Source organism: Hyperolius riggenbachi, chromosome 5 (assembly GCF_040937935.1).
Source record: "Hyperolius riggenbachi isolate aHypRig1 chromosome 5, aHypRig1.pri, whole genome shotgun sequence".
Lineage (NCBI taxonomy): Eukaryota > Metazoa > Chordata > Amphibia > Anura > Hyperoliidae > Hyperolius > Hyperolius riggenbachi.
In genome coordinates this window covers 194,984,453-195,000,606 of record NC_090650.1, presented here as the reverse complement: position 1 = coordinate 195,000,606, position 16,154 = coordinate 194,984,453, and the positions used below count along the sequence as shown (strand labels likewise).

The 16,154-nt window shown below is 42.9% G+C and overlaps 1 protein-coding gene across 2 annotated transcripts in view; it reads left to right on the top strand.

Annotated features, from left to right (window-relative positions):
• The window catches only part of DDC (dopa decarboxylase), a 203,312-nt gene that overhangs the window by 69,801 nt on the left and 117,357 nt on the right, over positions 1-16,154 (top strand). For both annotated transcript variants that reach the window (XM_068234545.1, XM_068234546.1), the window contains exons 7-8: positions 11,174-11,240; positions 16,044-16,138. In XM_068234545.1, coding sequence (XP_068090646.1) covers positions 11,174-11,240; positions 16,044-16,138 — 162 coding nt within the window. The remainder of the gene's footprint in view (positions 1-11,173; positions 11,241-16,043; positions 16,139-16,154) is intronic.

Below are 16,154 nucleotides of genomic sequence, written 5' to 3'. Positions count from 1 at the left end.
GCTGTTTCTTGTCACTATCATTTTGTAACAAAGATCAAAATCAACATGTAAAGGAAACGCAAATGAGTGGTAAAATTCCAAAAGGCATGCAATTTGCATTAAATGTATATGCTAATTGGCCATTCAGCAGTGAGACGAATAACTCATCTGATAGCAGGTAACTGAACCAGACATCAAAATCATTAATGGCAACATTTATGTCACATGTACAGTAGGAGTATAATTTGACTGCAGATAGAACTTTGAGTATTAAAATAAGAATAAATGAATAAAGTTTGAAACTACTGCAAAGATAGGTGACCCTGCAGACCTGTACAGAATAGTTATAATTGTCATCTATTAGGTGACAAAAGCTTGCGGTCCTCACCTAGGTTGGTATGAATAGTAAAGTAGTTGAGCAAATACATTGTATTGGTTATGGATGTCTGCATGTGATGTGACTGCAACAGCACAAACTCATACTCATTAACCTTGCAGCAGACCTCACTACTGATTCTGACATGACCTAGACTAGGGTTGTAACTCTTTGCAGCCTATTAAGGCTATTTTCAGACAGAGGCAGGCTGCATACTGTGTAAAAACAGGGTTGCAATGCAGCAGAGGGGAAAGTTGCATTGTGCATTATCCACACAACATGGTGTATATGAGGAAGCATACAGTTTATGAAAAGTATGCTTCGCTGTAACTGTAAATGTGCACTTTGTCTAGTACCACGCAGCATGTAATGTGATTGTGCAGCAGTTGTGACTGTGGATTCCTCTTCTCCAAGTAGAGAATGTAGAGCTTTCTCTCATCTTCTAATGCGTGGGAGTCTGGAAATAGCTCTATGAATTTCTTAAAGGTGTGCCTGGTTGTAGTACGTTTGGAGCAGTGCAACAGGAAGTGAGGCTCATCCTTGAGGGTTTTCTGCTCTCAGTATTGGCATAGTCTATTTTTCCTGGGTTTATATGTCTGTCTGTGTCTCCCAGCCTCGATTTCCAGGTTGTGAGCAATCAGTCTGTAGACACTCAGGATTTGCCTATTGTGAGAGATTTTCCAGGTATGGGTCCAATTTATACTCTCTCTGTAGAGACTGGTATATGGTTATCCATCTTCTCAAGGACAACCACAGTATGAGATGCCTGAGCACAGAGTCGGTATTAGTTTATCAATAACAATAGCTATGTAAAGCACAGATACTGGTGATTACCACCATTTTTACTCCAGTGAAAAAGCAATGCAAAGGGTGATGATTTTGTCCCCACATGTGATTTCTAGCTAGCTATTCTTTACACTGTGTATCCCCCAGGTCCTCTGTAGTGCACTTTATGTATCTATTGCTGGGAAGGTAAAGTGACCTGCAACTTTTTCTGCTGCTGAACAGAAATATTTTTTATATTCCTGGTCTTTTCCTGGGAAGAAATTTATTTTGGAAAGTTAAAGGGAACCTAAACTGAGAAGGATATGGATTTTTCCTTTTAAAATAATACCAGTTGCCTGGCAGTGCTGCTGATCCTCTGCCTCTAATACTTTTAGCCACAGCCCCTGAACAAGCATGCAGATCAGATGCTCTGACTGAAGTCAGACTGGATTAGCTGTATGCTTGTTTCAGGTGTGTGATTCAGCCACTGCTGCAACTAAATACATCAGCAGGAGAGTCAGGCAACTGGTATTGTTTAAATGGAAAAATCCATATCCCTCTCAGTTCAGGTTCCCTTTAAGCTCCACTTTTAATCTAAAGTAAAATGTGAGCATCACAATTGCTATAGAATGTCTGCAAGAAAACATAAATAGATATATTATAACAAAAAATTATGTTCTCTCCTTGGCTGTAACATTATTTTAGGCAAATTATTGTGCAAAAGGATAAGGTTGTGCATGAACTGTAGGACCTCAGCAGCCATCTAAAGCCTCATACCCATGAGGCGATATTTGTGGCAATGTTACCTGACGTTGAGGAACATCGTTTAACATAATCATGTTAAGTAATGTTGCCCCATGGGGCGATCATGCATTAAGTGACAGACACGGTGGATCAGATCCTTAAGTTCCCCAAAGACTCTGCGCAAAGTACCGCAATCGCTTACTTCCCATTCGCGCCCGTCATGCATCACGTCGTGAGCAGGAAGAGGCGTCACTTAACCATCGTCAAGGGGACGTTGCTGGACCTGTCGGGTGGTGAGCAAGTAGCTTAATAGTTAGTCTTGTCTGGGAGGCGGGCATTTGAACTACTAAGAAAGAAAAGGGAGCAGGAGGCATTCCTGGTAAAATACCAGGAGAAGATTTCAGCTAATAGTTACAGCAGGATAATGTGCAGTATTTCACTTGTTAAACTGCCAGGTGTGTAATATGTCAGACCCCTAGCACAACTCAGCAGCTTGTCCCCCCCCCCCCCCCACCTTCCCCGGAAATCCCTTCAGGTGCGAAAACCCTATATAGCATACATGCTCATATAAGACCAAACTAGCAGAAATCAATACTGCCAAAGCCCAAAAGAAAGCTTTAAATATCCGAAAGTCAGATACATACTGGTTATAGAGTGTAGGCAGTGACCTTAGTCTATGATAAGGTATGGTATAGTGGAAGCACTCCTCACTCCCTGAATGGAATATTAACTAAAAAATCATATTGTATATTGTATACGTAAAAAAAGAAAAGGGAACAGGAGGCATTCCTGACAAAATATCAGGAGAGGGTTTCAGCGAATGGTTACAGCAGGAGAATCTGCTCTGCTTCACTTGTTAAACAGGCTGTAATATGCCAGACCCCCAGCAAAACTCTGCAACCTCTCCCAAAGCAAATTCCTAAAAGTGTATTGTATAGGTGTAATTTTGGATATATATTAATTACTAATGAATTACACTGACCAGAAAGAATATGCAATTACAGAATAATATACTTTGCATTACAACCAAAAGCCCAATTTACAGACCATGAATAAGCAAGCAAAGCTCTAAAAATATATCATAAAAATACACATCATTCATTTGCATTAGGAAGTACCTCCATATTAACTGAGCATGGGCAAGATAAATAAAATAAAAGAAAAACGCTTAGCCAATCTTAATGAAAGGCGTAAAAAAAATGTGAACTTTATGACATACAAGTATAGGTATGCAAAAGGACGAAAAAGTGCTGAGTGCATAATTAGCGATTAATAACAAATTAACAGAGACTGTTCCAAAGTCAAAGGTGGCTTAGTGAAAAAAAAAAAAGAAGAAGAAGAGGAAAAAAAGAAAGAAAACAAAGCCAGCAGGCATCCTAGCATGCCGTACAAACCAGCACAGTTGGATAGTCAATTGATAAGTTAATAAATTAATAAAGTTAATGGAATACAAGGAAAGCAAAGCACAGTATACTGAAACATTTGTTATGGATTTATTTATGGATGTCAGCAGGGCAGGGACAAAGTCCTCTATCACTAGAGGTTGATGTAACAAAGTGCGCTCCCATCAGATTGTGTGCTCCCCAGTGCAGGTAGCAGATATGGCCCCAGTATTAAGTAGGTTGCGCCCCCCCAGTTTAGATAGCCAGATGTGCCCCTAGTTTTATGTAGCTTCTCCCCCAAGTTAACCAGATGAGCCAACAGTATTTCACAGCCCCACTTCCCAAGTTAGATAGCCTGATGAGCACCCCTGTGTTATACAACCACACTCCCCAAGTTAGATTGCCAAATAAGTCCCCATTACTAGGTAGCCCCCCAGTATTTTGCAGCCCCACTACCTGAGCTAGATAGCCAGATCAGTCCCCAGTGACAGACCCCATCCCTCCAAACATGCAGAGTCATGAGTGGAGCCTGTAGTGCTGTCTACACACCTCATATCCCGGGAACTCAGCCATCTCACAGGCTTGCTGTATCTTCGCTTTTCTCTCTCTTGTGACATACATAACGAGAGACGCCACTAAAGGGAGACAGAGAGAAGATGCTGCGAGCCTGTGACACAGCTGAGTATCGGAGATGTGAGGTGGCATTCGTATGTTCCGGCCGCATATAATTTGGACTCAGGGAGAAGCCGAAAGATGGCTCTCCTAGGTCTAGGTAATCTCAGACGATATATTGAATATATTCAGGCACCGACTACCTAATTTCTTCTTTTGGATGCATTATAGGGAGTCCGGCTTGCCAGAACCCGTATCACAGTATTTTTTAGCATAATGCAGGCTGCTCCACTATAGCTGTAATTATCCTTGTGGCATATGGAGGCAGGTGCTGTGCAGAGATGACCTAACTTGGGTGAGGTGAGTAGGCAACACTACAGGCTCTGCTTGCGACTCGGCATCATTTGAGTGAGGGGGGATGCAGGGGGTGGCTGTGTGCCCAGAGGCTAGTGTCTTCTTTGCCTTTGCTTTGGCTCAGCACTGGACATCAGCTATGGAGAATGTAAAGGTTCTGGGAGAGGGCAGACCCTCCCTTGAAAGATCCAAAATCACATATATGCTTCTTCAGAAAAGCAAAATCCATTAAAGATAAAGTTGCACCAAGTAAACTTAAAGAGACTCTGTAACAAAATGATTAGCCTTATTTATTCTATCCTATAAGTTCCTATACCTGTACTAATGTGCTCTGGCTTATTGCAGCCTTTTCTAGTTGCACTGTCTCTGTAATATATGTAATCTTCTTTTCTTTGTCAAGCTTTGTAGGCCCAGAGAGGAATGTGCTGCCTCTGCTGTGATAGGGAGAAGTTATGCACACCTCCACGCCCCCTGCAGGCACTTTGTGTGTGCTTTGTTTATCCCTCACAGACAGGTCTCTGCTCTCAGTTTTCTGAGTTTGTGAGGCTGAGGGGGGGAAGGAGCTGCTGCCTGTCACATGCTAATCCCAGACTGGAGTGCAGATAATTCACAATGTAATAAAAACTTGTAGTATACTGTAACATGATATATATATATATATATATATATATATATATATATATATATATATATAATATGTATACATACATACAAGCATCTCTTCCTGGTTAGCGGCCATGTTTTTTGTTTGTAAACACTGCCTAAAACTAGCAATGAAAAGCCAGGATTGCGGCGGGGAGCGGCGGAAATGGCAAAGATGGACCCAGGAGATCACAGTGACTCGATTGGTATGTTTTTTATTGTACAAATCGGACAGTACAGACTCTCTTTCAGACAAAACAGATCTTTTACTGGAATCACAACTTTAGCATAGCTGTATTGAGCATGTACAGCAGTGATTATCATATCTTGAAGGTATTATCTGCTCCACCAGGTCATGGGCAAAACTATCCTCTGCTCGCAATGAAAATGTTCTTATCGTTTTTCCACCAACAAGACAGCGTCTTATGTTAAATTTTGCTGTAGAAGATGTGCTAAGGCTTATTTTCAGGGGCTGTCTTTAGTTCTATGAACACACAAGTTCCTGAACTGTGTGTCCTCCTGAACTGTGTGTCCACTGTGCCACCTCTTCCTTTGCTGGATCTAACTCTTGTGTGCCCGTGTCCCCCTTGTACCTTTAGTGTCCTCGTGGTGTCCCCATCTGTCTCTGTGTCCTCTTCTATCCCCTTTCCTCTTGTGTCCCCCTGCATCCTCCTCTTACCCCAATCTCCATGCTGCCCTGTCCCCACGACCTCCAATGTCCACCTTTTACATAGTTATTTGGGTTGAAAAAAGACATACGTCCATCGAGTTCAACCAGAAAACAAAGTACAACACCAGCCTGCTCCCTCACATATCCCTGTTGATCCAGAGGAAGGCGAAAAACCCTTACAAGGCATGGTCCAATTAGCCCGACTCCAGATGGCAATCAGATAAAATCCCTGAATCAACATCACTGGGCATTACCTAGTAATTGTAGCCATGGATGTCTTCCAACACAAGGAAAGCATCTAAGCCCACTTTAAATGCAGGTATCTTCTTCTTTCCCCCAGCTCCATGCTGCTGCTGTGTCCCCGAGATTCAACCTATGGGGAAGAAGTACAGCAACTAGCGTTTACACTGGAGCTGATGGTCTTGCAGGTGGGGCCATAGCTCCATTATCAGGCCACAATTGTTGGGGGTGACTAAAGAAAACACAGAGACAACAAAAGCCCAAATGGTGCAGTATGTCACACTGGTTGAGTAAAAAGGTAGTGGTAAGTGAATAATACTAACTCGCGGCTATGAGCATTAGTTGGCACTTTTATTTGGCCTCAGGAAATAGGCACGTACCCACGAAATGCGTTGGCATTGCATACTTATAAAGATTCATCTAACCCATGATTTTGTCTTCATTGAGGTAAGCCACCTCACTCTTTTTTCATTTTATTTGGTTTTAAAACGTATTTTACTTTGGCACCTCTTTCCCCTTATCCCATTATTGGGCCAATTACTGCACTTGCTGAGTGCAGTGATTAGCCCAATGACGGAGCCATGGTGCCACTGGGGAGACCACTGGCTCCTGTAATAAAACAATACTTTATCATACTTTTATCCCTTACAGCCGCAAAGGCTTACTTTCGGGGCAGGGCTTATATTTTGAAAATGCTCAAAATTCCTGCTAGGGCTTACTTTCAGGGGATATCTTAATTTCTGGGTAACAGGGTTTCTAAACAGTAAGCTGAGTGCTGCACCTCTGAGGTGCTCATACACACTTACAGAAAATAACACTGCAACTTTCCCTGGAGTTTACTGTGGGTCATTATACTGTCAGTGAACTGACCAACAGGAAATCCTGGCAAGAATTTCACTGCAGTTTCTTGGAAAATATGTACATTTTCAGTACCAATGGGTAAGGATACATTATCTGTCATTTAATTGCATTTGAAAATGTTTTTTCCTATAATAACTTTAAATGATTTTCTTGAAAACTACAAGAGCTTTTTTGCCCTTGTCCCCACTATTCTCCTTAAAGTGAACCTAAACTGAGAAGAATATGGATTTTTCCTTTTAAAATACCAGTTGCCTGACTCACCTGCTGCTCCTGTGTCTCTAATACTTTTAGCCCCTTAACAAGCATGCAGATCATGACTGAAGTCAGACTGGATTAGCTGCTTGCTTGTTTAAGGTGTGTGATTCAGTCACTACAGCAGCCAAAGGGTTCAGCAGGACTGACAAGCTACTGGTATTGTTTAAAAGGAAACATCCATATTCCTCTCAGTTTAGGTTCCCTTTAAAGAGCAACTGAAGCAAGAGGGATATGGAGGCTGCTATATTTATGTCCATTTAAAGAGACACTGAAGCGAGACTAAATCTCGCTTCAGGTCTTATATATAGCAGGGGCACGTGTGCCCCTGCTAAAACGCCGCTATCCCGCGGCTTAACGGGGGTCCCTTCACCCCCAACCCACCCCCCGCAAATGTTGGTCGTAAAATGGTCGCTGGAGATATCCTTCCTGGAGGCAGGGCTAACGGCTGCAGCCCTGCCTCCCAGCGCGTCTATCAGACGCGCATCGCCGCCTCTCCCCCGCCCCTCTCAGTGAAGGAAGACTGAGAGGGGCGGGGGAGAGGCGGAGATACGCGTCTGACAGACGCGCATGGGGCAGGGCTGCGGCGGTTAGCCCTGCCCCAACCAGGAAGCGCTCCCCCACTGCACGGAGGGGGTTTGGGGGGACAGGGACCCCCGTTAAGCCGCGCTATAGCGGCGTTTTAGCAGGGGCACGCATGCCCCTGCTAGCTATGAGGTCTGAAGCGAGATCTATTCTCGCTTCAGACTCTCTTTAAGCAATACCATTTAAGCAATACCAGTTGCCTGGCTATCCTACTGATCCTCTACCTCTAATACTTCTAGCCATAAACCCTGAACAAGCATGCAGCAGATCAGGTGTTTCTGACATTGTCAGATCTGAAAGATTAGCTTCATACTTGTTTCTGGCATTATTCAGACACTACTGCATCCTAATAGACCAGCAGGACTTGCCAGACAACTGGTATTGTATAAAAGGAAATAAATATGGCAGCCTCCATGTATTTCTCACTTCAGTTGTTCTTAAACATACCTAGCAACCAGGGGCATAGCAATATGGGGTGCAGAGGTTGTGACTGTATCGGGGCCCTTGGGCCAGAGGGGCCCCATAGGGCTCTCCTTCAACCACAATATTCAATCCTTCCTGCCTAAAAGCCCCAACCACATACTCCAGGGAAAGGTGTGAAGAATTCTCTGCCTTCTTCACAAACAAGGTGTCTACCATCCGTGCCAGCATTACACCAACTACATCAATTGACCACTGGACGTTGCATATGCCTACTACCGTACCACCATGGCAAGTCTTTGACACTCTGAGTGTAGAAGATTTTGGAATTCTCATTCAAAGTCTCCGCCCCACTACCTGCGACCTAGATCCTGGCCCAACTGGATCCTTAATGCAGTGCCCAGAGCTGATCAGGCCAGCACTTCACAAAATCACTCAGTGCTCCTTGCAAAGTGGTCTTTTCCCAGAAGAACTAAAGAAAGCAATCATAAAACCCCTCCTGAAGAAACCATCACTAGATCCTGATTCTGTAACCAACTACAGACCTGTGGCGAACTTACCATTCCTGTCAAAAGTTATCGAGAAAGCAGTCGCCAACCAGCTAGAAGCCAGGCTTACAGATAACAACATCTTTGATACTTTTCAGTCAGGATTCAGGAAAAGGCACAGCACTGAAACAGCATTAGTCCGAGTAATGAATGATCTACTTACTGCAAGGGACAAGGGTGATTGCTCAATTCTGATTCTTCTTGACTTGTCAGCAGCATTTGATACTGTGGATCATGAAATTCTTATCCAGCGACTGAAGAATTACTGTGGCCTAAGGGGTACTGTTCTTAGATGGTTTCAGACCTTCCTATCTGGCAGGACACAGCAAGTATGTCTGGGCACACACTACTCTAATCCAGCGCCACTTGCCTATGGAGTTCCACAGGGTTCTGTACTATCACCATTACTCTTTGCAGCCTACATGCTCCCACTGGGCAAAATAATCCAGAACTATGGCCTAGGATACCATTGTTATGCAGATGACACACAACTGTATCTGTCCTTCAAGCCTGGCACCCAAGACCCATCAGCATCCATAAATGCGTGTCTAGTGGATTTACAAAATTGGATGAACACCAGCTGGCTGAGGCTGAACTCTGACAAAACAGAGGTGTTGGTGGTAGGTGGTCCACACATGATGGATAAAGTTCAAAACGCTCACCACCTCAAACTAGCAATTGGGGGAGATACTGTACAGTATAAAGACTCTGTGCGAAACCTTGGGGTGATCCTGGATGGAAATCTAAAACTCAGACAGCAGGTATCAGCTGTCGTCAAGTCTTCCTTCTTCCATCTAAGAAATATAGCGACATCAAACACCTTATCCCAGCTGAAGACCTACCTGCCCTGGTTCACACATTTGTATCCTCCCGCCTAGACTACTGCAACGCCCTGTTCATCGGATCTACAGATAAGGCTCTGCGCCCCTTACAGCTAGTACAGAATGCTGCAGCCAGACTCCTAGCCAATGCCCCCCGCAGCTCACACATCACCCCAGTTCTGCAAACTCTTCACTGGGTTGCCAGTAAAATGGAGAATCAATTTTAAGATCTGCCTGCTGACATTCAAGGCTCTACACCACATGGGACCCAAATACATAGCGGATCTATTGGAACTTTATGCCCCTTCACGCACCCTCCGCTCTGCCAACAAGATGAAGCTGGTTATTCCCAGGATACACTTAACATTTGGTGCTCGGGCCTTTTCCTACGCAGCCCCTACTCTATGGAACTCACTTCCACAATCAGTACGAGAGGCTCCTTCTCTGGACAGCTTTAAAAAAAGGCTAAAAACTCACCTCTTTTCCCGAGCCTTTGAGACTGCATAATGCAGGGTCACAGCGCTTTGAGTCCCCAGGGAGAAAAGCGCTATATAAATATTATTGTTATTGTTGTTATTGTTAATATTAGTTTTTATTGGTCCTGTGCTCATAATAATCACTTCTATATATGCTTTGAATGGTAGTAATCATTAACAAAACTGCTCCCCATACCCTTCTTGCACCTCTGACACTATAGTTGCCATTGGCAAGTTTAGGAGCGCTGTATCAATTGCTATGTATAGAGTGCTTGGGGGGGCCCCAGTGTAAAACTTGCATCGGGGACCACAACTCCTTAGATATGCCACTGCTAGCAACTTTGATGATTGTAGCATGTGTGGCAGCTTTGCTATTAGCCGTTACAGTTGGCATCATTAACTTCAGTATGAAACTGTTTTGGGGAAAATTCGAAGAACCACTCGAAATTAGAGGGAATTACCGTGAGACTGCCAGATGTGTTCTTGCTCATCCTTAGTAGCTTTTCACTGTCTGCAATATATGCAAATCCTCCACCTCTACTGCATTAAGAACCTCCTGGTTGTCTTGGGGGTGTTTTTTGGGACTCTTTGGATCCAACTTTCTCCTCTATAGTCTAATATAATTGTCTTGCAGCAGATCAGAAGGTCACACACTATACCATTTTACCACCTCTGCAATGTAGCTTGCTGTCAATTACAGGGCGCTACTAAACCAGGGTGAGCCCCCATAGTCTTATGAAGCTCTGACTATGGGTCCAACTAATAAGTCTGTTCCCACTCTCCACCTAACTGCTGTGTAGCTTCTGCATTTGAGCAGTGTCTAAACTATGGCATGTCCAGGGAGACAAGAAGGGGCATGGCTGATGTTAAAGGGGCTTGGCATGGGTGGGCAGAGACATTCCATGACAACCTTGTATGTTCTACTTTCCACTGTATTTGCACTATCCACTCCATCAGCTTTTGGAGCAGGATATAAGACTGCATCTAACAGCTGAGCACAGGATATGATACATCAACAGAGGTTCTCTTGTATACTGCATCCAAAGTGAGGACATATATACATTTTTTGCTGTATCCTGTATCCAAAGTGAGGACATATATACATTTTTTGCTGTATCCTGTAAGTGCAACTTTTGTTTTTATTATCCATAATTCTTTTGTGAAAGTTAAACATGTTTTATCACTTTCATTCCTAATATTTGCACTTGGCCATTTTATTTATCCATGGTAGTCCAAGTAAACAACAGGGCTTCATTTATGTTTTATTTCTCAAAACAATACTGATTTTCCCATAAAACAATTACCGGTATATCAGTTATCATTGTTTAGTATATGGGAAATTTGATTTGGCCATGTCCTTCTGTAACACAACTCTAATGATAGAATCTCCATACATCAACATTTCTGTTGTTAAATGAAGGTACTTAATCTGACATTTTCTTGTAGGTATGTGCCACGCTTGGAACAACATCATCCTGTTCATTTGATAATCTTGTGGAACTTGGCCCTATTTGTAAGTGCTGCCTTTTTCTAATTAGTACTGGCTCATATTACAGTTATTTAAAAAAAAATGTTTAATTGTTAAATACTCCAGAGTAATGTGTTTCTTCCAAGGGTTCAAATTCACTGAGGGGACTATGTTACAGTCAGTTCTAAGATGCAGCACATAACACTGAAATTTCCTGTATTAGGGTTTCTTGCCCACTTTAATGTTGCTATCGCTGTGGTAGTAGGAACTCATTTGAGAACCCCTGTCTTCTCACTAGGGTTCCTTGTCCCAGATGACTGAATGTGACTGGAAGTTCTGGAGACTATAAGAACTGGTAATTTATAGCTGCCCAAGGTTTTTAGCCACTAATTACCATTATAGCTGCTAATAGCGACTTCAGCAAAAATATCAGGGGTTAGGGTTAGGAGGAGGGGATCTTTAGCATTAGGCGTGTTATTCTGTAGCTAATAACAATCAAGAGAAGATGTAGTTAAACATGGTTTTGATACAACTAATATGACTTTTTTCTTTTTATTGTATGCATTGTGGAATTAATATTCAAATAAGCAGAGCAACAGAGCCAGCCTTGAAGAAAGCTCTGTTCTGCAGTAAAAAAAAAGAAGGGAACACCGAGAGCCCAATATAGTGTAGTATGTAATGTAATGGGTAAATGAGAAGTATATAATTAATATACTCACAGCCACAGTACAGGCAGGTAAGGAGATTAGACCTGTCCTCTCTCAGGATTAAGATGTCGCTCTCTATAGGTCAGGAGAAGAAAAGGGGGTTTGACCCCTCCACCAGAGGTGGATAATGATATTGTAAAGAGAACAGAGGCGCCAAAAGAATAAAATGTATTTAAAAACTTTAAAATTCCTCGGGAGGTAGTGGTGGACTCACATCCCTGAAGCAGACATGATACTGTCGATTTTTATACAAAAAAGTTTATATACCTCAACATACAATCATACGCGTTTCGCAGGTATATTCCTTCTTCCTTAGGCAATAACAGTGAGGAGTACACACAGTGTAGTCTCAGGGTCACAATAAGCGCCTCTGTCCCCAGGTCTTTTTGAAAAATTAAATTCTACTTTACATAAGTAGCAATTTTGGTAGCACTAGCATGTATGGGGGCTTTGCTATTTACCGGCAAAGTCAGCACGAAATTAATGCATAAATGATGCCTAATTACAAATGCTTATGCAAAGTCAGTTGAATTAACAATTCGTAATTACGTATAGGTGTAAATGCGAAAATGTACACGTAAACGTAATTAGCTGATTATGATCATCACTGCAGCTGAATTCAGAATTCATCGAAATTTGGTGTTCAGGAGGCAAATACTGAATTTTGTGTTCCGAAGGCATTTTCTGTTGAGGTCAATGGCACTGAGTTCTGTGGTTAAAAACAAAGTTCTTGTACACGCTATTGTCACCATATTTGTAGGTTAGGGAGATTAGTAGAAACATGGTAAAAATAAAAATGGTGTAAAGACTGTGTAGTTTTTGATTTTAAAGTTTCATAGGAAAAATGTTTTTTTAAACTGGGAAAAATTACGCTTTGCTGCAGTACACTGAATTCTGAGTACACATTGGCCCACATATACTGTAATTAACTTTTTCTCCTAAGTTTTCTACTAGGAGATAATCTTTCATTTATAGAATAAGTTTTCAGCGCTTTCCAATTGAAAAAGTACCAAAAAGTAGAAGAAAGAGTACTGTAAACATTTTTCTAAGTATTTCTTTTTGCTTGTTGGTGATTTAAAAAGCATTTTATTGACAAGTTTGAAAATATCACTTAGAAGAAAAAGTGAATTACATATAGGCCATTGTACACATTTCATGAAAACGGACAGCGTGGGGTTCACCCTCCCAAGCCGCTTTAACCTCTTGTCACCCATGCAGGCTGGGATAGCCAGAAAGCAGAGCCCTAAATGTGTAGGGCTCCACAGCCTGACGTATACCAGCCTCCATGGTATGGGTGGGCTCTGGAAGAGAGAGGAAGCCAAGCCTTTCCTCTACTCCAGTGCCCTCGTCCATTCATTGTACAAGGGGCTCTTCCCCATCTCTGTGCCCAGGAGGAGGTGGTGGGGGAGTCATGGTGGCATCTGGTAGTTCCCTTTAAGAAGGAGACCCCCAGATGCCTGCTCTCTCCCCATGAGAAATGTGTATAGTGGTACTGATGCACCCATTACCCATTTCCACAAACAAGGAAATAAAACCACATCAACAAAAAAAATAAGTCCTTTATTTATCTAAATTAAACATGCCTTTTCATTAACTGCTTGCTGTTCCAGGATGTAGATTCTACATCCTAATTAGTACTGCTGGAGGTTCTAGGATGTAGAATCTACGTCCTGCATTCAAATCTGCCTGCCACCATGTGTGCACGGTCCTGTGAATGATTGTTGCTAGCTAATAGCAACAATCATTCAATAAAGTTAGAATAAAATGAATTATTTGACCCCTCTCTGGTAAACCGATAACCCATATGTCTTATTTTATTACTTTCTGAGCATGTGGCGGACCGTTATTCCCAGGCTGCGCGTCTGTGTCGATTGGATACATTCGCTAGGGCGACAGTTCAGGAGCCATAGTGCTGTACAGATGCATCGCTAGGCAACTGCAGGGCAATACATCTGTAAAAGCATTGCACACCCGAACTTCCACCCTAGCAATCGCATCCGATCGCTACTGGCGGCAGTAATTAAAAGTTTATAAACAGGTATAGGTATTGCAGAGGTTAATAATGGATTAAAAGGTTAGGCTGGGGTTAAAAACTAACTAGAGATTTTTTATAACACTTTTTATTTTATTTAGACCATGTCACTTTAATTTTTTTTTAAACTTTTTTTGCATGTGTTTTATAACTGTGAGACGTGTCATATGAAAATTAGGAAGGGTGAAAAATGAAAAAAATTGGTATTTTCTGCATAATTGCCTAATATTTCCCCATAAAATGACTAAAATAAAATAGTTTTGGGAGAAAAATATTAACCAAAGAAAGCCTAGATTGTACTGAAAAAACAAGATATATATCACTAAGATGGCATAAGTAATTAAAAAGTTACTGCTGTATAAAATGACACAGCTAAAGAGTCAAAAATGCCAGGAACCTTAAAGAGAACCTGTAACAAAAAAAAGTTCCCCTGGGTGGGTACGCACCTCGGGAGGGGGAAGCCTCAGGGTCCTAATGAGGCTTTCCCCTCCCCTGTAGCTGCAGGCAGGTCAGCGCTGGCTTCTCCAAAGTGTCCCGTAATTTTCCCTCGACAAGCCTGACAAGCGCTGATTTATTTACCTTTCCTGGCTCCATAGCTGGCCTTTGACCTGTGCGACCAGAGCGGTCGCTCAGGGCGCCGGCTTCCAAGCGGGCGCCTAATAGCTGGTTACCTATGCTGAGGGCACCTACACCTGATTTCCTATACTGGGGCACTTATAGCTAGCTACCTTTACTGAGGGCACCAACACCTGGCTACCTGTACTGGAGGCACCTACACCTGGCTACCTATGGGGGCGAAGCAGACCTTCAACTGGCTTCCTGTACTGGGGGCACCTATGCTTGACAACCAATATTGAGGGCACCTACACATGAGATCGGGGGGGGGCATTTTTTTGGGGGGGGTGCACTGCGGCTATAACGCGTGGTGCAAATTGTCAGTGCTGTGCTATCATTCTAAATGAGGGGGGGGGGCAGCTAACTGTCCCACTGATTGTTTTTATTAATATTCCTGAAAGGTTCTAGCCTTCATTTTTAAGTATATTCAGGATAATGCACTTTTTCCATCCATTCGTGGTTATTAATAGTATTTTTTTCGATTATACATATGTGACGTGTCACGGAGATCTGAGCATTTGGCGTGATGTGTCACGACGTCAAAAAGGTTTGGAACCACTGTCCTAGGAGGTAACTCAGGAGAAAAGGTGAATTGCATATGGGCCTGTGTGTGTGTGAGTGCATGTGTGTGAGTGCGTAGGTGTGCACGCATGCGTGAAGAGGATGAAGGGGGGCACAAAAATCAGGTTTCGCTCAGGGCGCTGTGAAACCTAAGGCCGGCCCTGCCTGGCTCCAGCGGGGGCGCTGTTGCAGCTCTCGGCACAGAGATAGGCGAAAATAGCTGATCTCTGTCGGGTCCGCTCTACTGCGCAGACGCAGGAGACTTGCGCCTGTGCAGTAAAGTGGCCCGACAGCGATCAGCTATTTCCGCCTATCTCCAAGCGGAGAGCCGATACTGCGCCTGCGCTGAATCCGGGAAGGTAAATATTTACATCCCTGCTGTTCGGGGAGCTTTATCTCCGCTGCCGTGGGACTGAGGAGGATGGCAGAAGCCTCAATAGGATCCGGGAGGCATCCCCCACCTGAGGTGAGTACCCCCCAGGGGAGGTTTTTTTCGTTACAGGTTTTCTTTAAGGGGTAAAAACAGTGGAATTTGAACCAGTTAATGATCCAATGCCACTATCCTTTAAGTGCCCACGCCACTGCCAATCACAAACTCCTGCAGCTAAATGGCCATAAGCAGTTGCAATGTGTATACATAACTCAGAATGCAGTACAGTGTACTGCAGCAAAGTGTCCTTTTTTCCCCCTTTTAAAACAATTTTTCTGTTCTGATTCCGAGAGTTCCTCCCTACACTTTGAGGAGTCTCCTGATGAGGATTATTACAAGTTAATAAATTCACAAGTTTACTTTTACTGTATATTAGACTGTTATAAAATACTTTATAGAATGTCTTTTCAGTTGGTTATTAAAATCCTGCAAAAACTCGTTTACTAATGAACAGAGATTCTAACGGCTACTGTGTTACAACAGTGATCATTTATATTCTACAGGCAATGAAGAAAACCTATGGTTTCACATTGATGCAGCATATGCAGGAAGTGCATTTATTTGTCCAGAATTTAGATACCTTATGAAAGGTGTGGAGGTAGGTAAACAATGCA